This window comes from Podospora anserina, chromosome 5 (genome assembly GCF_000226545.1).
Source record: "Podospora anserina S mat+ genomic DNA chromosome 5, supercontig 1".
In the NCBI taxonomy this organism is placed as follows: Eukaryota; Fungi; Ascomycota; class Sordariomycetes; order Sordariales; family Podosporaceae; genus Podospora; species Podospora anserina.
Genome location: NW_001914837.1, coordinates 787748 through 810013, shown reverse-complemented (window position 1 = coordinate 810013; position 22266 = coordinate 787748). Strand labels below are relative to the sequence as shown.

Genomic DNA, 22266 nt, shown 5'->3' with positions numbered 1-22266 from the left:
AAGGGGCGATCCTCATCATAGTTGCCAACATCAATGCTTTCATCGAGTTCTACCAACAAAGCAAGTCTCAGGCTCTACTCGATTCGTTCCTCAACATGATCCCGGCCAAGTGCATGTGTCTGCGCGACGGAAAGCTCTCCCAGCTCGATGCATCTGCACTGGTCCCGGGCGATGTGGTTTTCGTTCGGATGGGCGACAAGACGCCAGCCGATATTCTGGTCTTCTCGGCCTCGGATTGCAAAGTCGACAACTCATCCCTTACAGGTGAGTCCGAGCCGCAGGATCGGACAACGGACAATGACATGAAAAATCCGTTGGAAGCACACAACTTGATGTTCAACAGCACTCTTTGCGTCTCGGGCGAAGCATTCGGCATCGTCATTCGGACTGGAGACAACACTGTGCTGGGGCAAATTGCTAGCCTCACGGCCGGCGAAGCAAAGGTCACCTCCCCTCTGACCGTTGAGATTGGAAATTTCGTCAAGATCATCGCCACAATTGCCATCTTTACCGCTCTGACCTTCTTCGGAGTCTCCTTCCCGGTGAACAACAACAATGTCTCTCTGGCTTTGAACTTTGCCATTGGGGTATTCGTTGCGTGGGTACCCGAGGGTCTGCCAGCCACCGTCACCATCCTTTTGACCATTGCTGCCAAGCGCATGGCCAGTCAGAATGTTCTCGTCAAGGATCTCCAAGGAGTCGAAACGCTCGGAGCCATTACCTTGTTGGCCACCGACAAGACTGGCACGCTTACCCGAAACCAAATGACGGTCGCCAATATTTGGACTTGCGGCGCAATGTACGAAGCGGCACGGGGTGCTCTGGTCGACCGTCGAATTGCCACCCCTGATTCGCCTGGAATTCTGGAGATTCTTCACATATCATCCCTGTGCACCCGAGCAAAGTTTGACAGAACAGATGTGCCGATCTATCAGAGGGAAATTCTAGGTGACGCCACAGAGTCCGGACTGATACGATATGCCAGTGACCAACTTCTGGGGTTTGACAACTTGGCCGAGAAGTACCCAAAAGTCTTCGAAATCCCCTTCAGTTCAGAGACAAAGTGGCACATGAGCATCCACAAGAAGGCTCACAGCAATGGTGCATTGACTCTGTACATCAAGGGAGCGCCTGAGCGGGTTTGGCGTCTTTGCAATCGCCTTCTTGTCCAAGGGGATGGCAGCAATGCTCTTCTGACTGACGACCACAAAGGGGCCTACAATGATATCTACGAAGACATGGCTTCTCGTGGCCACCGCGTCTTGGGATTTGCAATGCTCGAGCTTCCTGGCGACCAATATCCCGAGGACTTTACCTTTGACAAGAAAGCCAAGAGCTACCCTCTTGGGGACTTTGTGTTTGTCGGTTTGGCGTCTCTCCAAGATCCCCCCAAGCACGGAGTCCGCGAAGCGATTGGCAGTTGCCGGGCTGCCGGCGTCAAGGTCATCATGGTTACCGGAGACCATCCCCTCACTGCGGAAGCAATTGCGCGGAAGATCAACCTCATGCTCGGCGAGACCCGGGAGAGGGTTGCTAAGCGAACCGAGCGACTGATCGAACAAGTCCAAGAACACGAGTACAATGCTATTGTTATCCACGGCGAGCAGATCGACGGACTCTCAGACCAACAGTGGAACGACATCTTCTGGAAGGACGAAATCATTTTCGCACGCACCAGCCCCAAGCACAAACTGGAGATTGTTCGCCGGGCTCAAGAGATGGGCCACATCGTTGGTGTCACTGGCGACGGTGTGAATGATTCACCCGCTCTGAAGAAGGCTGACCTGGGCATTGCGATGAACAAGTCCGGTTCCGATGTTTCAAAGGATGCAGCTTCCATGATTCTTCTTGATGACAACTTTGCCAGCACTGTACGTGGTATTCGGGAGGGCCGACTGATCTTTATCAATTTGAAGAAGTCGATCAAGTACACCATCAGCCATTCCATGCCGGAGGTCATTCCCAACTTGCTCTACGTCATTGTTCCGATTCCGCTTCCCCTTACCGCGATTCTGATCCTTGTCATTGACCTGGGGTTTGAGCTTATTGCGGCGCTATCATTCGCCTGGGTAGGTCAACAACTTTCTCTACCACATTTTGCAGCCACTGACTTTTTGATCACCAGGATCCCCCCGAGACCAGCGAGGGTTTGATGAAGCTACCACCTCGGAAACCTGTCACCCCAGAGTCCGCCGAGAGATTTCGCCGCCGCCAGATTCGTCGCACCGGGGGTCGATGGGACCAGGAGGCCAATGTGGTCATATTGCCTCCCGAAAACCGCAGCAAGTTCAAGACTCTACTTCACAATACCGGTCACATGTTCACCAAACAGTACTGGGCCGACAAGTTTGAGGGTGGCGACGCCGAAGTCTTGGTCGACGGGCCTCTCTTGTCCTGGGCTTATCTCGAGATCGGAATCATCGAGGCCGTTGGCGCCATGTTTTCGTTCTTCTTCGTTCTTCACATGCGCGGTATCTCTATGCGTGATGCATATCTCATGCAAAAGGGCGCTGGAGCTCCGACAAACTACTGGACCAAGGATGCGGCGCCGTACAAGGGAATCGATGGCCAGACCCAGTACGACATCCTGGCCGAAGCACAGTCGATGTACTACTGGGCTATCATGACGATGCAGATGTTCAACCTTTTTGCATGCAAGACTCGTTATACTCTGCCCTTTGGTCGATACATGTTCGCCAACCGGGTCACCTTTTACTGCATTCTTGCCGGCGCCGCGCTCGCTGCCTTTATCATCTACACGCCCGGTGTTGAAATTGTCTTTGGCACCACCCGCAACTTGCTGCCCCTGTACTGGCTCATCCCTATGGCATTTGGCTGTTTGTTGATCGCCTACGCTGCTGTGCGTATGCTGATTACGCGCCACACCAATCCCACCAAGTGGAATCCGGAGATTGCTGGATTGCAGATGCACCCAACCATGTGGTCACAGAGATCTGGTAGCAGACGTGGGAGCAGGGGTGGCGAGTGATGGGAGAACAGATTTCGATGTGGCATGATTGAAAGGACGAGAAAGAAAAGATGTGAAAATGTACAACGGCCTCCAAGTGTTAGGTGCATGTATAACTTGTCAGATATTGTATAAGCGTTGCAAGATCAGGTAGTTGAGCAGCGATTGAAGTCTCCCGAAGCGATCAATAGACTTCCTGCTCTTTGGAACTGGGACTGTTTGGCATGTGTGGCGTTTGTGTGATAGGTTGTTTGTGATGAAAGTGATGGTGTCTATTCGGCAAAACTGCACTTTGTGACCCTGATGTGTGTTGAACAGTCTTCTCATTTCCCCACGATGGCCCACGAGATTGAAAAAGCCACACGAGAGGTGCCTCGGTTGCCATCAAGATTGCCTAGATTGCGAAGCACCACCCCAATCCCACAGCTTCAGCCAACGGTTGCATGACGGCGATGCCGGTGCCGGCACCAAGACACCTGACGATACTGCATGCCCCTTGAGCCGTGGCTGACTTCTCGACGTTCATGTCTGTCAGGAGGTGATTGTCATCTCGGGAACATGGTAAATTTAGTCAGGATGGGGCGGGGGTAGGGGGTAGAGGGTGGAATTGTACGAACTGTGTGAAAGTGCTTGCTGTCGTTATCCCTGTGAGGAATTGCATGAAGATCATGCCGGAGATGTGCTGGGTTTGTTTATTTTGGTGTCAGCACCTAGGTGGGTAAGGGGTTAAGAATGGAGGCTGGTTACAGCGTTTGTCATTAGTGCTAGGCCGTAGCCTAGGGTGCCGAGGGAGCTGATGAGGATGAGGAGGTAGATGCCGCGGAGGGGGGTTTTTTCCGAGGGGGGAAGATGTCGGTTTCGTTGGTGGTGGCTTGGAATCTCGAGCTGGTGTGGCGGTAGTTCCAATCGAGGAACTTGCCTGTTGAGTGATGGATGTTAACGGGGGGTAGGTGGGGGGTGTTGGTGGGAGGATGAAAGCATGCCGGTTGAGAAAGACGCCGACAAAGCCGCCTCTGTCTTTGGATTCTGCGATATCGGCGATAACTCCGTATGTAATTGCTACCAGTGCTGTTGTCTGTCAATATCTTGACCAAGCCAGAGCCATGAACATGGTTGTAAGAACCTACCTGATGCACCAGCACTCTGGAGCATACGAAGTACCAGGAGAGCGGCGTATGATGTTTGGAGGGCAATCCCCCGCGTTGGCAGAGATCATTAGGACGAACAAAACCATGAACACGGGTCGTCGTCCAGTCTGATCTGCCATATCTCCCATGAATGCGGGGGCGATCGCCGCCACGATGAGATACGTCGTCACGCTCAGGTTGACTAACGCAACGGACACTCCAAGATTGTGGGCGACGGGCACCAATGCGGGATAGTAGATGTAGCTGCTCATTGTTGAAAACATGGCCGAGAATGATGCGGACATGCTGATCCATAACTTTTAGCCTTTGGTGAAAACATAGTAAGGGGCCTCGGTGGCCATTGGAGTAGCCTCCTCAGTTACTTCCGCGTTCTTCTCAGGGTCGGAAAGTATTCCATCTTTGGGTGTTGAACTCCCAGTGACAAGAATATCTTCATCTTTTGGTCTCATTCGGTTTTAGGTAACGGATGCTGAAAAGTGGAAGTCTGTGTGGATTGTTGACAAGAAAAAGTACGCCGAGAAGTTGTGTGACTATCAACAGCGGGGGCGTGTTGGACATGCATGTTATATGCGGAATCCAAATATCTGAACCGATCGGGGAGAGGCCGGAGCTCATGCCATTGGATTTGCCCGATGCAAGAGACACAAAAAACACTGACCGCCTCCCGCAATGTGTAATCGAGGCAAAGTGAGTTCCAATGATAACATCTGGTCTTCGCTTGACATTGTTAGGAAGTGTTCGAGATTGTTTCTTGTTCCAAATGATAGGTACGTACGTTGGATAAAAAGCTTGGCCATTTTAACCTCGTATTAACTGGGTCTGGTTCTGCGATCCTCAGTACGTCTGGTTCGTTTTGTGGCCCGTCTTGATACGGTGCTAAGTAGCTAGGACCTTCAGATCATCCGTGACACTTTCAATCTTTACCTCGAAGCTCTTCTTGCCGTCTTGAGCAACTTTCCTTTCCTTCTCCTCTGCGTTCACTCTATCTACAAGCATTTTCATGTTGCCCAGAAAACTAAAAGAGTGTATGGCAGTCAGTGGGTTTGTCTTGGCAAACAACAAGTCACAGGTTCTAGCTTATATATCTCGGAGTTTGGCTTCGTTGGGATAAACCCTTGCAAAACACACCTGATGTCGAATCATGTGCATGATGTTGCGATTGTCGAAGTCTTCCTCGGGCTCCGATATAGGCACCTTCTTCTAATATTTCTTGAAGAAGGCCTTACCCAGCGGGTATCTAGGGTTGCGGAAAAGGCCGAGTTCAAGCTCGCTGTGCGCCCACAGAGCATTGGCGTCAAATACCAGGGGCGATTCGTTGTCGAGTCGATATTTGACGTGACCAGGCCACAGATCGGTATGGCAAAGTGCTGGGTCAATGGATCGACCACCGCTTTCCAGCGGGCGCAGGTAACGGGGGAGGACTTTGGACACAAAATCCTCCTTGAGCTTGGCCTCCTCCTCGCTGTAGGGTCCACGACTCTTCTCTTCCCGCTCCAGTATGAACTTGGTGTGTTTGGTCCACCAGACCTCCCACGACTCCTCCCAGTCATTTTGCTGCTTCAAGTTCGCAATGCGTGTCATGACTGTACAAGAACATCGCCGCTCGCATCGATACATTGTACTTCTTGGACACCCCCCCATAGAGGCTCCAATTCGGCTGTCTACCTCAAGTCCTATCTCGCCCTATCTATTCCAACAGGCGCCGAAGCATATGTCAAGGAGCTGCTTCCAGACTCGGACACTGTCACCTTAAGATGCCCCGCGTTATGTCTTTGCCACCGGTTACCTGCGGTTACGTGTTTAACTTGTGAGAACAGGATATCAACGATAATCTCCGTCACGTATCCAAAGATATCCAACTGTGGTCATTTTTTGAAGGGACACCAACAGCTGGTGAAATGATTGTGGATAAAACATCTGCTGTGATTGGTACGGAACTTGTTCATTACTATGAGCTGACCATGGACAGAAGGGCTAACCGGATGTGCAGGGCTACCGAACGAGAGAGCTGAACATCCCCCAGCTGATCACCGACGTCTCTGCAAATTTACGAGCAACTCGGACTCTTGTTACATAATACTCCGTGATAGCTTCAAGACCACCATCGAGCTAGTTGACAAAGACTGTTAGTAGCCCGCTTCATTCTGCTCATTATTGCCTGACTAACCTCGGCTACAGATAATCTCCGAAGAAGTGCACAAATGAAGGTGACTGCCCGGGCTCCTGAGGGTGCAAGATCAATACCATCCAGGACCCTGCTGCTGTCCTGGTCAGAAAGAATATGACTGACGACAACTCTACCGACCCTGAAGACCCCGAGCTGCTGCCCCTGAGCCGAGTCAGCTGATGCATCGCTATTTTGACGAAAGCAATGCCATCACTGTGATCACACCTGTCGGTGATGACAAGTTGGTTTTTTGCGGCCGGGAAGATGGCACGGTTCCTGTACATGAGATCAAGACTGGGAAACAAGTTACGGAACTGTAAGTGCACTCGGCAGCTATTCAGCAGATTGAGTGGAACTCGGCCACACGTCTTCTAGTCATCATGGATGCTTCAAGCCGGTGCAGAGCCACTCGGTTACCAGTCAAACTCCAGGGCCCCGTTTTCACCCCTCGCGAAACACATGTCATTTTCAACAGAAGAACCACCCTGGCTCTCTCGCAAATCTTGACCAGACCCGACGGACATGCTGATGCCGTCTCACGGGCTTCGTCTCTCGGAGGAATCAAGGAGATCATCGGACTTACACGCTCCACCGTGATCTTTCTCACTCGCAGCGGTTAGATATGCTCGCTGAACTTGAAGACATCCCTGAAGTCAAGTCGTACGCAAGCCACCTTTCTCTTCCTCCTTTTTGGCGCGTTCACGGGGACTTCTTGCTCAAGATGGTGGCCAAGGACACAGTGACGGTTGCCCATCGGGATGATTTAATCGTCATGCATGGCTTTCTTAACTTTAAACATAAGCAAAACTTGGCATAGAATAAAATAGAATTCTGTTGGTTACCGTCTGACAGACGATTACAGCCGACAATTGAACGTATCTAGTGTAGATAGAACTTAATCAGGGACCCCGATTGGAGAGTTTATCGTGTATCATGAAAACAACCCACGTCACAAAAAGCAGCGCCCATGAAAGCATTTGTGACGTCACCATCTCCCTCTCCAAATATTTTGCGAATCTTCAAACAGAACAACCTCAACCACCATCCAGAAAAGCCCGTTCTAATCTGAAGTGTGACATATCCATCGAACCTCGTCTCTGCACAAAAGCCAATTCAAGATGCCGACCCTCAAAGACAAAAACGGCGAACCGATTCACGAAGGAGACCATGTTTTTGCCCGCTCGCGAGGCGGCAGACATGAGGGGGAGGTGGAGAAGGTTGTGACGACGGAGAAGGAGGCAGAGAAGGAAGGGGTGAAGCACCCTCCTAAGGTATGTTGAGCCGGTATACAGAGGTGGATAAATGGAATAAGGCTGATTATTTGTCTGTGACAGGTGCTGTTTACGGATCAGCACGGACATCATGTGCAGCATAATCCTGAGGCGTTGCAGCATGGGGTGTATAAGAAGGCTAAGTAGGAGGTGGATTGCAGTAATCTTTATTGGGAATGGTCAAGGAATGGAAAGGAAGAGGATGGGAGCAAGTTGTTGCGTGGAAAGGGCAGAGTTGAGAAATCACCGGCGGTCCGGGTTGGTTGCTGGACAGGGTGTGACACGTTCAGGGAACTCAAATAAAATGCCTCTCGAATATCGTGTTCTAGATCATAAGTCATAGTTCTGGTAAAGTACAAAAAAGCAGGTCATCAAGTCATCAGTGCCCGTTCCTGTCCCGTATTCAAGTCTCTCCCGCGCCTCCAGAAGCTGGAGCCATGCTTGTACCAACGAAGACAACCAACACCGCAGCGTAAGCCGCCGTTGCTGCCAGCACGTCTTTACCGCCCAGTCCCTTTCCTCCAATGGCAAGGACGAGGATGAACAATACCGTGGCAACTGAGACGGTGACCAAGCTCGTGTTCCTGTCCGGTTTCAAGACCATCAGAATCATGGGTGCGATTACTGCAACGCCCCCGAAACACCCATCCAAAATCGCTCTGTAAATGCCTCCGTCTTCTGCCTCTCAAACCGCACTTTTCTGTTCAATTCTCGAAAGCTGGCGCGAAACGGCCCGGATTTCAGTTCTTCCAGTTCACTTATGTTTGGTACAGGCCTGTGACTGTCAGGGAGAACAATCCTTTCGCGCCATTCCGTATCAACTATCGACCTCATTTGTTGCATGAATCGACGGTCTCTCGATCCAAGGGATTCAAGAACCCTATCGACAATCTTTTGAAAGCGGGATTGCATCAATGGGTCGATCATTGATATCGTCTCATGGGATAAGGTTTCACAGTTACGAATGGCATCAGCTATCGAGGGCACATCGATTAGAGTCAAGAAGTACTCGTCAATATGACAAAATAAATGAAAGATTAGGTACCTTATCGACTGAGAAGTGACCCCATTCTCGAATTCAAAGTCTCGCCGCCATGTAAGATGGTACGCCGGTGTCGAATCGTCCCTCGGCTCTGAGATCGATTTTGCTCGCGCACCTCTGTAACCGTGGCCATCATCTCCGCTCGAAGACGCAGAATTACTTTTTGATGCAGTGAGAGGAAGTTCATAAGCAGAAAGCGTTGAGTCTCCCGGCTCAACGGCGTCAGTGCTTTGTTGGTTTTGACGATGTAGGCAAGCGTCTCATAGTCATCACGCAACTCCATGATGTCGGCTGGGTGACATACAAACGTAGGGTGCCAAACAAATGTTTTTGTAGAAGATGATGAGTAGGCTCAGTCTTTTCTTTGCTTCTAAAAGCAACATTGCGGCCGAGGTGCAGCCAAGGCAACAGGCGCTGCCGTCCAATCGACGTCGTCAGCGCTTCAGCAAGGATTTGCGACCGACTAGTTCGGTGAACGGGAGACCTGTTAGTGTGGGAAAGAGCTATCTCGAATATTAACGGGTAATCTTGTGCTTGGTGAAGGTGAAGAAAACCAGCCCTTGAAGCGAATGGAGAGGCAGTTTGTGGTTATTGTCATGTACTGAGAATTCACACCTTTATCCCATCCAATAATACCTCACCGGGTGACTAGTCTAGTGGTCAGGACGCTTCGTTGTGGTTGTTCTCAGAACATCACATACGATCCGAAGAAACCCCGGTTCGATTCCGGGGTCGCCCATATCTTTTGCCTTTCTGCACTACCTCCAACACCTACATCAAAACTGTCAGGAAGATGATGTTCCAACATTTTTTCCTTTTCTTTGCTTCTGAGCCCGCACATCTTCCTCCATCCACTCAGATGTAATATGCCAGGATGACTGTAAGTAAACCAGGGCAGCCCAATGCTCATGGACTGACTCCCTTACAGGGGCACTGCCCGCTTCTGTGCAACGCTGCTCTGATGATCTCAACATGCTGCATCGACATTCTTTGCATAAAACTCACGATACAATCTGAATTACTTCAAGTCAATCTAACAAGCTGCTCCTTAAGCGAACATATCTAGGCGGGGTATCTGTTCTTCCCAATATTCTTCATCAACTGACCCTCCCAATGCTAATGCTACAATGTAATAACACCCCAGTAATGATACAGCAAGTATATGCAAAATGAAAAAAATGAACAAAATAAAAGTTCACTTCTCCAATGAATGAACAGACCCGATCAAGCTTCGACGGCCCTCTGACTCCCCCCCTTCTCCCACAACCCACTAATCTTCTTCTTCAACCCCATCCTCTGCAAAAGCGGCACCTTCCCCTTCACATTCCCCGGGCTGACCTCCCCGCTCGAAGTCCCACCACTCTGACCAAGAGGCGAAGGCGAGTAAAGCGACACAGGCAGCGCACAGGGCGGCACATTTCCCAACTGCAACGGCGCCGGTCTCCGCTGAGACAACGTGTTGGGCGATGGCAACCCAAGATCAGTCTGATAGGGCGCTTGGCCGTTATGTTTCTGCAACGTCCGTCTCTTTGGTTCTTGCTGGATGGGGTTGGGGGTTGTCTGCCTTGGTGGAGGGGAATTAGGTGGGATGGGCAGCTGTCCCTGGTGGCCGCTGCGGTACCCGCTGTCGGCTGATTCCCTTCTGCTTTGGACACCAGCGAGCGGGAGGTTAGGCTCGGAATGGTTGGCCAGGATGGACATGTGTTGCTCTCTTGCGGCGGCCCATTTTCTGCCTTCGGCGACTTGGTCTTCGAAGCGGCGGGAGGTTTTGCTTTGGTTGCTTCGGAGGGAAGAGGCGTCGTCGTTGCTGGTGTAGCTGTTGTAGCGGGGAAAGACAGGGGAGAGGGGGCTGGCGGGCATGGGAGGGCGGGTCTCGCTGCCGCGGCGGGAGATGGGGGAGGAGTTATTGCTGCGGCTGGGAGGTGGTGGGAATCGGAAGTCAGATTCGGATTCGGGGGAGATGCCGACCCTGGATGATCGGGTGGTGCGGTTTGTTCCTGAGCGGGTGATGTTTGAGGTCGTGATGTGAAGGCCGCTGGCTTGGAGCTGGTCTTCGTCCTCTCCTGAGGCAACGTGCTCGTCGATGCGACCCATAGGGCCTTCGTCTGTGGATTTGCGGATGCTGCGGGTGGTGGTCCTCCTGACGCTGGATCGCCTTGGGCCAAATGGAAGAGGTTCGGATGGATGCTCAGGGGAGCTGTCGCTTGAGCCCAGCGCTGTGTTGGGTGATAATGCTGTGTCAATTCTTGCCGTGAGTGTATCAGGCGGCGTTGGCCTGCCTTCACTCTTGGCACGGCTCACCGGTGATCTCTTGTTCATGTCTGGACTGGAGGGCAAGCCGATCATGCCAGTCCCAGCAGGAATATGTACCGTGGTCTTGGGTCGTGGCTGACGACCACGTGGTTCCTCCTCCTGTGCTTCCGCATGCTCGGGAATCTCAGCCGGTGGTGGCAACTGCCTGTCACCCTTGCTTTGACGCAGGGTGGACGCACGACGAGGCATCAAGTTGAGGTCTGCTGAGCTTACACGCCGGTGTGAGTGAGCCACGGAGCTCCTCCGCCTATCCTGACTTCCACTCCTATCCGCCTTCTTGAGTCCATCCGATGTCCTGGGTCGAGCTGGAATGGTACCAGAAGACTCCGAGTTGACAGATTCCGTTGGTGAAACAGCCCTTGACTCCCGTCTTTTCTTCTCTGGAAGCTCCTCAAAGTCCCTTCCGAATGTGTCGGTCTTGGGTGTTCTGTTGGACCGGCTCACACTTGTCCCTCGTCGTGAAGCTGTGCGAGACCTTCCCCGGCGAGCGGGCTGGTCATGGGGTTGCTCGACTGGGACCTTGGCGACGACAAAGTCAAACTCGTGTTGTTCAATGGCGATGGGGCCGTGGACAGGACATGAGAGAACGTTGCCGGACAGCTTGCGGATAGCGTCGACCTCGACAGACAACTCCGGTGGGCAGTACTTGCCACCCGTCTCGATGGCCTTGCTGCACTTCATCCACTGGATGTAGAAATGCTGCTCACCTTGCTTGCAGCCGGTGTATGGCGTGTAGTCGTAGGTACACATCTTGACGAGAAGCTTGTGGCAACGAGCCGGACAACAAAAGAGAAGACACGCTCAAGATCAACTGATGTTGAGGTTGGAATTGGATCAACAGGAACCTTGTCCTTCCATGCATGGGCTCAATCACACCTTATACAGGACGCTCGGGCCTGAGCCAGATCGAGGTCTCAATCCCTCAACTCCCTCAGCATGGCGGTGGCATGGAAAAGTGTGGAGGCGGTGGAGTGCAGATGTGCAGAAAGTGCAGAAGCTTCCATGATGCCAAGCTGACAAGACTCTTGCTATCATGCGAGAAATTATCATCACGGAGCCATCCTTTGCGAATCGCATCTCACCGACGGAACTGCTGGGGGTGAAATGGGAGTTATTATCTGGGGTCCAGCACCGTCCGATGCCCAGATGTCCACAGGTGTAAAAATAGGTGTGCTTGCCGCCCTTGGCATGTCCGTCACGATGAACATCTTGTGATTGGTCCGAATTTGTGACTTGGTGGTTGGTCCGGCAGGTTGCCCCAGACGTCGGTCGAGGTCGTCTTGGCGGATGCAACCAAGAGGCTGGAAGGAGCGCGACATCACCGGGGGCCATGCTGTGAGGCGCTAATAGTCGCCCATCTGCCATGCGTGACGGCACCAAAAGAGAACGAGTCCGCCATCTCTGTGGGGAAATATCTGCCCGACTTGTGGATTTCGAGCTGATGGAGGTGGTGATAGGAGAAAACGATCCTAAGCGATCCCAGAAACTGGAATTATCTGGTAAAATATAGGAATTTGGACGTCGGTAGTTGACTGACCGCCATGTGGTGATGCTACATCCACCGGAATCACACTCATCACATCCTCCGTTGCGATCACGATTGTGACGATGAGATGAACTCAAGTTATCCCACAATCCTCCGTCCGTCACGGTCCACTACCTTGGTTCAAGTGGGTGGTGCTGTGTCAGCGGCACCATAAAGCCTCAGAGATAGAAACTCCGGGACCTATCCTCGACTTCATCCTTTGGCGCATGCGTTACGAGTCAAATCTGTTCTTGACATGCGGGCGCCGGCGGGCAACCACCAGATCACCATGCCGCACGGCACGACATGTAGTACAATGCAGATAGGCGAGCTAGGCGCAAGGAATATTGGAGAAGGCTCGGTGTAAATGAACAATAGCCGCCGTCTCACAGCAACTGGAGCCGAAGAAGAATGGAATCTTTCTGGAAGAACCGCCTGGATGGCGCAGTGTACTGAGACGGGAAGAGATAGTCAGGGCGAGCTTCTGCTACGAGTGGTAACGTACCAACGAAGTGACGTTCATGGCGCCGGGCTTCTGTCACTCAAGGCTTTCTCGCTAGCGTGGTTGTTTCCTTTGGAATTCGTTCAGATAGAGTTTGACTTTTTGCTGTTCCCATGGAATCAAACCGCCACGCAAGACGTTGTCGATGCAAACAAAGCACCGGAGTCCCGTCCAACACCTCCACCGGAATGCGAGAAAGCTGCGCAAGCCCGCTCAACGTGGAGTCCCCGAAACCTTCACCTTCACCTTTGTCCACCACCATCACCTCCGTGATGGCCCAGCAGGCAGATCCTCCTCCTTCCTTTCCAACAGCCACGCGCTTAGCACACGGCGCCTACCTGCATATCCCCCCCCCCCTTCCCCTCTCCTCAACTTGAAAGTTGAAGAACACAATGGCCAGAATCTCGGCAGAACACATTCACGAAATCCTCGAATCCGAAGCCCGTCTCCACGTCCAATCAAAGAGACAGCACCGCGCCTCGTTCGGACACTTTGAACGCACCGACACCAACGAGCAAAGACACAAACACCGTGACCGATCCAAGTACCGCCGCTCCGAGGAGATCCCTCGGGTCCCCGAGCCCAGCCCTCCCACCGCCGCACTCCCGCTCATAATCGACGATGACGACCCCATCCTCGACTTCCCCCCAGAAAGGTGGATTGCCTCCATGATAGGCAACACGGGCATGCTCTACCGGTTCTCAGACGACCTCGTCTACAAGTCCAACATGACCTCGCGGGAGGTTGAGCTGATGGAAGCAGCCGGCAGCCTCACCATGCGGCCGCTGAGCAGGGTAGTCTGGAAAGGCTCCCGGCCCTCAACCGGCACCAAGGCCGTAATCATGGAGGGTGGTGAGCCCTTCCGTGCTCGGAGGATTCCCATCCACAAACGGCACAAGTGTGTCGTCGAGATGTTTCTCGTTGTGGAAAACCTACACAAAAGAGGCATCGTCCACGGGAATATCAAAGAGTCAAAGTTCATCTGGGGTAACTGCAGGCCTACTTCTTTCTCTCCCGGCCAGCAGCAGCAGCAGCCGGCGAAGAGGCTGAAGATGGTTGATTTTGCCGGGGCGAGGTTCATTGAAGAAAACAAGGACCGTTGGAACTCACTTCATGTGACGAATTCGTATTTGACGCCAAAGAGGATGCAATGTCTTGAGCAGGGGCTGCCGTTGCCTGCGCCGACGGTGTTTGATGATTACTATGCTCTTGCTATCACCCTTTGGTCGTTTTTAACAGGAAAGACGCCGGGGAACAGGCAGTTTAACCGAAAGTATATCAAGAAGGAGGACTTGGCCGAGGTGGAGGATGAGATGATCAAGGGGTGGATTCGAAAGGTTTTTACCATGGCGGGGTGCAAGATTGTGTCGGGGGCGGATTTGGAGGAGTATCTTGCTGCGAAGGCGGCGAAGAGGTCGCAGCAGGAGGAGTATCATCGGCAGAGGCATTCCACCGGTTCGAGGGGGTATGGGGAGACGGAGCATTCTTATCAGCGGCCGCCGTCGAGGAGAGAGTCATCTCGTGAGGGGTCGAGTCCGTTGGAAAGACAGCGGCCTTCTTCGCTGGGGTTGTATGAGGAGTATGAGCTATCACCTAGGATGCAGAAACAGACACGGGCCCCTGCCCCTGCAAGACGTCTTTCTGAGCAAGAGCTGGAGAGGGGTGGGAGGAGGCGTGGATGAGCTGCTGTGGAGAGATGCATTTTGAACTGGACAAAGGTCGCGAAAGATTTAAAATTGTATGTAGACTGAAGGGTATATTTGTACATGTACGGTGAAAAGCTCATTCATTCATTGTTTTGTTACCCATGCCGCCATAATTCCCATCATCATGTTCCCCCATTATACCCAATCGTCGTATTCCTTTAATACCCAGAAGCATAATATCTCCCCTGACTCCTGCTCCTCGACCGGCCCGCACTCGGGTAGACATAGGCCTGCTGCGGAGCGACTGGGATAGCGTAACCCCTCGCGGGCTTCTCCAGTATAACAGGACGAGAAGTGGACCTTCTTCTGCTGTGGCTTCTGCTGTGATGGCGTCCGTGGTGATGGTGGTGTCGATGAGAGTGTGTAGACCTGGACCTAGACCGGCGAGGGGGGGTGTCGTCGTACCAGCCTTGTCTGTCGGGGTCAGGGCGGCTGTTGGGTTTTGTGCAGGAGCGGATGATCCACCAGAGCAGGAGGATGCCCGCGATGGTGCCGATGACAATGCCGACGATGGCGCCGGTGTCGAGGCCTCCGCCGCTGCTTCCGTTACTGTCGGTAACTACGACTTGGCGGGGTTGGAGTGTTGGTGCCATTGTTAGGCTCCCGAATTTGGTTGTCTGGAGGATTGAGTGTGGCGAATAAGGGTGATCTTGGAGATCGCGTACCCGTTGATGGTAGCCGGCGGGGATTGGTGGTGGTGTGAGCTTCTAAGAAAGCTGTGAGAGCCCACTGGTTGATATCATAAAAGATGTTAATGTGAAGGGGTAGACGCAAATATATCTTGGCTGAATCTGCCGCCAAGAGACCCCTCAAGTGAGACTCTTCTCATCATAGAAGCATCACCACATTCCCTGCCGGTTTGATCTGCCATTATTGCAAAAATATTGTTCCCAATGCTACCTTGATCTGAGGGATGCAGCTGTGAGGCTCAGGGCAGAACGCGTGGGGTGGGACCGGGCGATCCTGACGTCCTTGATGGCAGAATGTGTCTGGACATGGGAATTCTTCGCGTGGTCATTGATTCGAGTGCGAGCTTCCATTCGGTGTGGTTGGTTGAGAAAATGCAACTTCCTTCGGAGTTGGAATTTTGATCCGATGGTGGGAGAAATGACGTCATAAGCCGACGCAACTCACCAGGCACACCGAGTCAATCATCAATATTTGCAGAAGGATCACTCACGTTGAATATCTAGCTTCAGTCTCGTACTCGTGATGAGAATGCCTGGCCATCCAAATGTGTCATTTACAATTTAGGGGGGAGACAGAAACTTACCACCGCCGAGAGGAAGTGAATGATGATGATGCGCTAGACGCACAAATCAAACAACCACCACCAGTCCACAACGGCACACCTTCCTGAGCAGACCTGACACGCCGAGATGAACAGCGCAGAACTTGGAAGCTCCAAGGCCAAATGCGACGGGGGCAATGAGCTGAGGTGGACTTCTTATTATACCTGTCAGTGATACCCCCAAATGACCATGACTAATCCGACAGCTCCGTCACACTTCCACACCACCATCGGTATTTCGGCACCGAAACCACCAAGCTTCACGGTGAAGATGGAGATCAACTGTCACCTGTATTTTAGTTGGTTAGTAGAAGATGCTTGTGACGCAACCCCACAGACACGAGATACGCCACAAGGTGATATCAGTACCAGCATCGAAATCAAGATAATGGAGAATCTTGGCGGCAGACTCCGACGAGATTGAATACCCGTTGACTCCTCACTGACTTTTTTCATGAATTGGTCGTTTGAGAGACAAATCCAACACTCAATTTGAGACTCGATATATCGCTAGGAGTCTTGCAGTAAGCAACAAGATGTCAGACCATCACCGCGGCCGACGCCGCAGCCATCGCGACTACGACTACGATTACGACAATGCGTACTACGACGACTACGAGTCCCGGCCAAGACGGCATCGATCTCTCGGCCGACAAGCATTAGGCAAGGTTGAAGATGCCATGGCAGGGCTTGGCCTGGACGACAAGCATCGATCTTATTCTGGGTCCAGACACCACTCCCGAGGGTACGACAGAGACTACGACGACTTCGACCGAGGTCATCGTCACCGACATTCTTCCCATTACCACTCCGGATCCCACAGCCATCATAGAGATCACAGCCGTCGGTCGTACCGTGGTGATGATCACTACACCACTTCTTCTCGTCGTCGTGCACACAGCTCATCGCCCTCCAGACGTTCCCGTCACCGGAGCACCCATAGAAGTTCCTACGCTGATCCGGCAACAAGGAGTCGCAGCAGGGCTCGAATGGACAAGGGCCTCAAATCAGCTGTTGATGCAGCGGCAATCGAGGCTTTTCGCGTGAGGAACCAGCCTGGGTCTTGGACAGGTGCGAAAGGCGCTAGAGTTGCGACAGCAGCTCTTAGTGCTGCTGCTATTGGGGCCGCGGCAGAGAAGAGAAAGGAGGAAAAGGGCAGTACCAAGATGGGCACTGTAGGGAGTGCACTAGCTGGTATGGCGGTGAACCGGTTGGTGAATGGACCTCGAAGGGATATGTAATTTGCGAGGCATCATGGGTTGGGTCGGGTTTGAAAGGAGTACAATAATGAAGCGGTTATGATGTGTATGACTCTCCTCATATTTTCTACAATACCGTAGCACATATGACAAGCAGTGATCTTTTTACAGTTAGCCTATTTCACTCATTGCAAGTTCATGAAATCAGCGAGGAGAATTGCCGTGCTAAAAGTCTCACAACCTGCTGTGAGAAACCATCACCACGGCTTTGCTGCGAGCTCCCTTCTCCTTCACCATCGAAATCTTACAACGAAATAGCCACAACAATATCAAATCTATGCTCAATCTCGAACTCAAGCCACACACAATGACAGGGTCCCGTGCCTGATGTCAACGGTCACTAAAAGTGGCGACTTTTTGACGGATTCAGGGTCCAAGACCAAGCGACGTCATTTCACCCCCGTCACGGGTACACCCGAGGAAACGTGAGAATGACCAACAAATACGCGGCCCGAATATCCATTGATCAAATCAACTTTCCAGCCATGCAATTCCAACATTTGCGTGTGCTGTTCCGGAAGGAGATCGTTTGCTGATGCCGTGCCTGCCTTTCAGACCCTGACGCCACATCGCTCACCTTACCAAGTATGACGTTGTATGAGATCACACTTGGGGAGGAAGATATCTCGATGTGAAAGACCATGAGTTGAAGAACAGATGGGGATATATACCCCCTTCTGTCCACAGCGGACCATAATCCAAGATCTACTCTTGACGTCCAACTCAACCATACAACAAACACAACCGCACAGCAGCAAACCACCACCACCACAACCCATCATGTACAACTCCCCAAACGAACGCGGCCTCCGCCGTGACAACAACTCCTCCATCAACCCCAACCTCCCAGCAACTCAAATGCCCCCCACCTACGGGCAGTCCGCCGCCTCCGGCCCAGCCCCCACAACAGCCGGCCACCATAAGCACGACTTCCTCAACAAGATCGACCCAGCAGTCGACTCAACCAGGGATAACCAACCCCTCCCCCCTCCCCCATCCCAACACAACAACAACATCCCCTCCGGCACCTATGGCCCTCACAAATCCAGACTAGCCAACGCCCTCGACCCCCGCGTCGATTCTGACATGGATTCCTCCCGCAACCAGCACTTCAGCGGCGGCCCTGCTGGCGCTCCTCCGACCATGCACGGCGCCACCGGACCCGGACCCCTCTCCTCCCACCCAAACAACATCCCCGAAGGCACCTACGGCCCTCACTCCTCCCGCATGGCGAACACCCTCGACCCCAGGGTTGACTCCGACATGGAGAGGCAGAGGAGCATGCCCGCTAAACATGGCTACGGCGCCGTCGGGAATCCCATTCCGGAGGGGAGCTACGGGCCTCATGGGACAAGGGCGGGAAACATGATGGATCCGAGGGTGGATTCTGATCGGGATGGTGGTCGTCATCGTGGAATGGGGGGTGTAGGCAATAGCCACTTGCCGGGCCCGGCTCCAAACACCGCTGGCCCGCACAAGTCGGACTTGTTGAATAAGCTAGACCCGAGGGTTGATAGCAAGGGTGGGATGACGTATCAGGAGACGGAGAGGAGGGGTTTGTAAAGGGATGGATTGGGATGAGGAGTGAAATGATACCAGATTGCTTTTTAGTTAGGTTATGAATTACGAATTTCATCTTATTGCACTTGCTTGAACCTTCAATTGCGACTGTGAATCTTAACCACGAACTGTGGGGAATTGTCGAGGAGAGGTAGTTGGACTCAGAAACAGTGCTCAGTGAAGAACACGATAATCAAAAACATACCGAGATCTCCTCAAACTCACGAGCCGTGTTACGTAGTCAATTGAGGTCATATCGACCAAGATGCCCTAACTGTCATCCAGCAATCCTACCTACCTACCCAGCCAAGCAAGCCCCTTCCCTCAACACCAAGACGTTACTCATCAAGAAAGCTACCTCAACTCCCGATGCTAAACAAAACAAAACAACAAACGCACACGGTTATCCCATCATCCTGCATACATGACGACGCAACAAGGCGTCAAAAACAACACACGAAACCGGTACTCCCAGTGTTCAGCAAGTAAAGAAAAGCAAACGACAATCCATCCCAGTCACCCAACACTGCATACCCCAGCAAACTAAAAAGCCTCCTCCACAATCGCACTCCTACTCAACTTGGAAGGACTCTTCGCCGGGGTGCCAAACCGAGACGCACGACGCCCAAAGTCGCCAGCAATGCTCTCACGAGTAGGCCGCTTGAGACGGGTGTGGCTAACCATGTTAACCTCGTGGGGCAGCGCGACAATGACGTTCTTGTCGGTGCCAAACTTGAAGTCGTCGGCCTTGACGTCGTCCGAGTACCGCTTGATGAGGTAGGGCGTCTTCTTGCCGGTCAGAACCTTCTTAAGGTTCCATTCGATGATGTACGGACCCGTGGCGGTAATGATGCTGCTCTCCTCGACACCCTCTCCGGTGTTGAACTTGGCAGGAGTGAAGCTGACACCCTTGCCTGTCTCGTGGTGAAACTGCGCAACGTGCTCGGGGCTCAGAGCAAGGCGGCGAGGCTGGGGCTTCTGATCGGCAGCGAAGGACTTCTCAAAGCCAAGCTTGCCTTCGTTCTTGCCAGACTTTTGCTGGGCATCGATCAGCAGCAGGTAAGTACGGCAGGTACCGAGGACCCAGCGACCATCGGCAGACACGTCGAGACCGATGATGGGTTCACCAAGGGCAGGAATATGTGTCTTGGCATTGATGCCGAGACGGTCAAAGAGACGAATGTCACCCTTGTTGGAAGCCACGGCGATATGGCCCTTCTCGGTAGTAGAAATGGCAGAGAAGTCGTTCTTGCTGGCGTACTGCTTGAGCTGAGCGTCAACCAGCTTGGTGCCAGACAGACGGGGATCGATGCGGTACAGCGCGTTTTTGCTAATACCAAGGAACGTGGGCTCGTGGGTCATCTGCGCAAACTTGTTCTCGGGCGCGAAGGTGACCACAGGAATATCCTCATGGACGTTCCACTCGTCAACGACCTTGCCATACTCGAGATCCATGCGATAAAGCTTGTTCGGGTCATCATCCTTCTGCAAGATAAGGTTGCGGTCTTCGTTGTGAAGCATGACCTTCTTAGGCGAGAACAGCTTTCCATCTGCCGTCTCAACCTTGGAGATGTTGGTGCTGAACTCGAGGTTGTTGTTGGGGGTGTGCTTGAAGACGCCGATCTTGGAACCGCGGACGACAAACGACCGGTCATGCTTGTACCCGACAGCGATCTGCTTGTTGGTCTCACCGTCCTTGGGCTTGTAGTCCACATCGTCTTCGTCTTCGTCACTATCGTAATGTTCGCTCCGTGGTCTGTCATCGTCCTCATCTTCGCTTCCCTCCTCTGCATCCTCATAATGCTCCTCCTCCTCTTCTTGTTCGGCATCCTCCATGGTCAAATCGTTGAAAGCGTCGGTGACGTAGTCACGCTCCTTGTCCTTGATCTTGGACCACTTGATCTGATTCAGCTGCTCCCAAAGAGCCTGCATCAAACCCTCCTGGAAGCGCTCTAGAGTCGCCTGATCCTTGAATCGAAGAAGCCATGAATAGGCTGACCCATCCTCGTGAAATTGATTGAAGATGAAAGAAAGGAACTCGAAGTTGAAGACGGGATTGAGGTCTTCTGTGACGGGGACGCCTATCCAGTCACGGTCGGCGCTGCCGACCTGCAACCAGTACTTCCAGTTGCCGATCTCCGTGACAGTTGCAGTGACAGACTCATCCTTCAGGACGAATGCGCCCGATTGAAACTCAAAGAAGTGGAGCTCGGCAACCTCAGCAGCCAACATCTCGCGAGCCTCTGGATGAGCAACGGCCGAGGGAGTACCCATATTCCGCTCCTTACCCTTGGTGGTCGGTGTCTTGGTCGGCGTGGGAGGAGATTTCTTCGTCGGCGTTACTTCCAAGTCGGAGACCACGTCTTTCTTCCCTTTAGCCTTGGGGAAAAACATCTCGGAGGACTCGATGGACCTGGTGAGGACAGGGCTGTGAATTGGGCTGGCTGGCGGGATCGGCTGCTCGTCGAACTCGAACTGGAGGAGATCCTCTTTAGAAGCTGTGGCGTGAGGCTTGCGGTACTTGCGCTCGTACTGGCACTGCTTCGCGATAAGCTCGAACTGCTTCACTTGGGCGGGCAAGATACCACCGTCGCAAACAAACTCGAAAACGTCTCCGGCGTCGCCACTCAAGTCTCTCCAGCAGAGTACCCTCTCGCTACCCTCTCGGTTCTCGACGCGGAAATGAAGCGCCTCGTCGAGGAGGAATGTCTTTTCGTCGCGCTCGGCAGCTAGAATGTCGGCATCGGCCTCGAGGTCGTCCCCTTCCTCCTCGGCAAACAGCTCAGCCTCGCCCTCTTCGTAAACTCGCTGGACGACAAGCTGGTATTGGAATTCTTGCGCGGTACGGCGAATGCGAGCGGAAGCGTCCTTGAAGAGAAGCTCAGAATATCCCTTGGGTGAGAATGGTCGAACAAGGTAGAGTTGGCCTTGGGGCAGCTCGATCATGGACTCCTGGTTGTTGGAGCCAAAGATCAGGCGGGAGACTGCGTTGATGTAGTTAGCAGGTGATAGCGACATAATGGGCAACATCAGCGGCCGTCGCGCACTGGGCTGTCTTGCTTTGTGGGGGAGTCGCGGGGGTTTCAAGTGGTTACTTACTGCCTTTGAGGGCAAACATGGCTGCCAACGATTCGAATAAAGTTCACGATGCGGGGTGTTGGTTGTTTGGCGGGGAAAACAGACAAGGCGCTATACAACTAAGTAGATCGCAAAGGGATGTTTTTGTAAAGCTGTGGTTTAGAATGGAGAATGATACCTAGACCTTCACCGGCGCCTTTAGTGACGACCCAGTGCACAGGACTGGACTCGACTGTCGGGCAAAGGCGTGAGGGAAGCTGCGTCATAACAAAAGCGATCCCCAAAAAATGTCTGGACAATGGAGGGGAGACGTATCTTGCGGCGGTGCACCCAGCCAATTGCCACCTCGGAAAAGGTGGAGATTTGCGCCACATCCAAGGCAGCTGCTGACTCATTGCATGTGCTGGCTTTCAGACCTGTGGCTTTCACCAAGACA

At 52.8% G+C, this 22266-nt stretch overlaps 9 protein-coding genes and 1 pseudogene across 10 annotated transcripts, besides 1 other annotated feature; 5 read left to right on the top strand and 5 right to left on the bottom strand.

Annotated features, from left to right (window-relative positions):
- Positions 1 to 2: 2 nt before the first annotated feature.
- On the top strand, positions 3 to 2989 carry PODANS_5_750 (uncharacterized protein; the record flags this gene model as incomplete). The annotated part of the gene is made up of 2 exons (XM_001904229.1): positions 3 to 2069; positions 2126 to 2989. Coding segments are annotated over 2 exons (2931 nt in total), but the record flags the coding sequence as incomplete, so codon positions are not given.
- A 755-nt stretch (positions 2990 to 3744) lies between these two features.
- Positions 3745 to 4400, bottom strand: PODANS_5_760 (uncharacterized protein; the record flags this gene model as incomplete). The annotated part of the gene is made up of 2 exons (XM_001904228.1): positions 3745 to 4036; positions 4096 to 4400. The coding sequence occupies 2 exons, from the start codon at positions 4398 to 4400 to the stop codon at positions 3745 to 3747; spliced, it is 597 nt and encodes a 198-aa protein (XP_001904263.1).
- A 592-nt stretch (positions 4401 to 4992) lies between these two features.
- On the bottom strand, positions 4993 to 5757 carry PODANS_5_770 (annotated as a pseudogene; the record flags this gene model as incomplete). Its single annotated transcript has 2 exons — positions 4993 to 5163; positions 5245 to 5757. Coding segments are annotated over 2 exons (684 nt in total).
- A 1644-nt stretch (positions 5758 to 7401) lies between these two features.
- On the top strand, positions 7402 to 7701 carry PODANS_5_780 (uncharacterized protein; the record flags this gene model as incomplete). The annotated part of the gene is made up of 2 exons (XM_001904226.1): positions 7402 to 7554; positions 7618 to 7701. The coding sequence occupies 2 exons, from the start codon at positions 7402 to 7404 to the stop codon at positions 7699 to 7701; spliced, it is 237 nt and encodes a 78-aa protein (XP_001904261.1).
- Positions 7702 to 9238: 1537 nt separating this feature from the next.
- Positions 9239 to 9335, top strand: a tRNA (tRNA-His).
- Positions 9336 to 9820: 485 nt separating this feature from the next.
- PODANS_5_790 (uncharacterized protein) lies at positions 9821 to 11659 on the bottom strand (the record flags this gene model as incomplete). Its single annotated transcript, XM_001904225.1, has 1 exon — positions 9821 to 11659. One exon carries the CDS (start codon positions 11657 to 11659, stop codon positions 9821 to 9823), a length of 1839 nt encoding a protein of 612 aa, XP_001904260.1.
- Positions 11660 to 13328: 1669 nt separating this feature from the next.
- On the top strand, positions 13329 to 14618 carry PODANS_5_800 (uncharacterized protein; the record flags this gene model as incomplete). The annotated part of the gene is made up of 1 exon (XM_001904224.1): positions 13329 to 14618. One exon carries the CDS (start codon positions 13329 to 13331, stop codon positions 14616 to 14618), a length of 1290 nt encoding a protein of 429 aa, XP_001904259.1.
- A 182-nt stretch (positions 14619 to 14800) lies between these two features.
- PODANS_5_805 (uncharacterized protein) lies at positions 14801 to 15235 on the bottom strand (the record flags this gene model as incomplete). Its single annotated transcript, XM_001904223.1, has 1 exon — positions 14801 to 15235. One exon carries the CDS (start codon positions 15233 to 15235, stop codon positions 14801 to 14803), a length of 435 nt encoding a protein of 144 aa, XP_001904258.1.
- Positions 15236 to 16469: 1234 nt separating this feature from the next.
- On the top strand, positions 16470 to 17174 carry PODANS_5_810 (uncharacterized protein; the record flags this gene model as incomplete). Its single annotated transcript, XM_001904222.1, has 1 exon — positions 16470 to 17174. One exon carries the CDS (start codon positions 16470 to 16472, stop codon positions 17172 to 17174), a length of 705 nt encoding a protein of 234 aa, XP_001904257.1.
- A 675-nt stretch (positions 17175 to 17849) lies between these two features.
- On the top strand, positions 17850 to 18755 carry PODANS_5_820 (uncharacterized protein; the record flags this gene model as incomplete). The annotated part of the gene is made up of 1 exon (XM_001904221.1): positions 17850 to 18755. One exon carries the CDS (start codon positions 17850 to 17852, stop codon positions 18753 to 18755), a length of 906 nt encoding a protein of 301 aa, XP_001904256.1.
- A 540-nt stretch (positions 18756 to 19295) lies between these two features.
- Positions 19296 to 21870, bottom strand: PODANS_5_830 (uncharacterized protein; the record flags this gene model as incomplete). Its single annotated transcript, XM_001904220.1, has 2 exons — positions 19296 to 21736; positions 21852 to 21870. 2 exons carry the CDS (start codon positions 21868 to 21870, stop codon positions 19296 to 19298), a joined length of 2460 nt encoding a protein of 819 aa, XP_001904255.1.
- Positions 21871 to 22266: the final 396 nt, after the last annotated feature.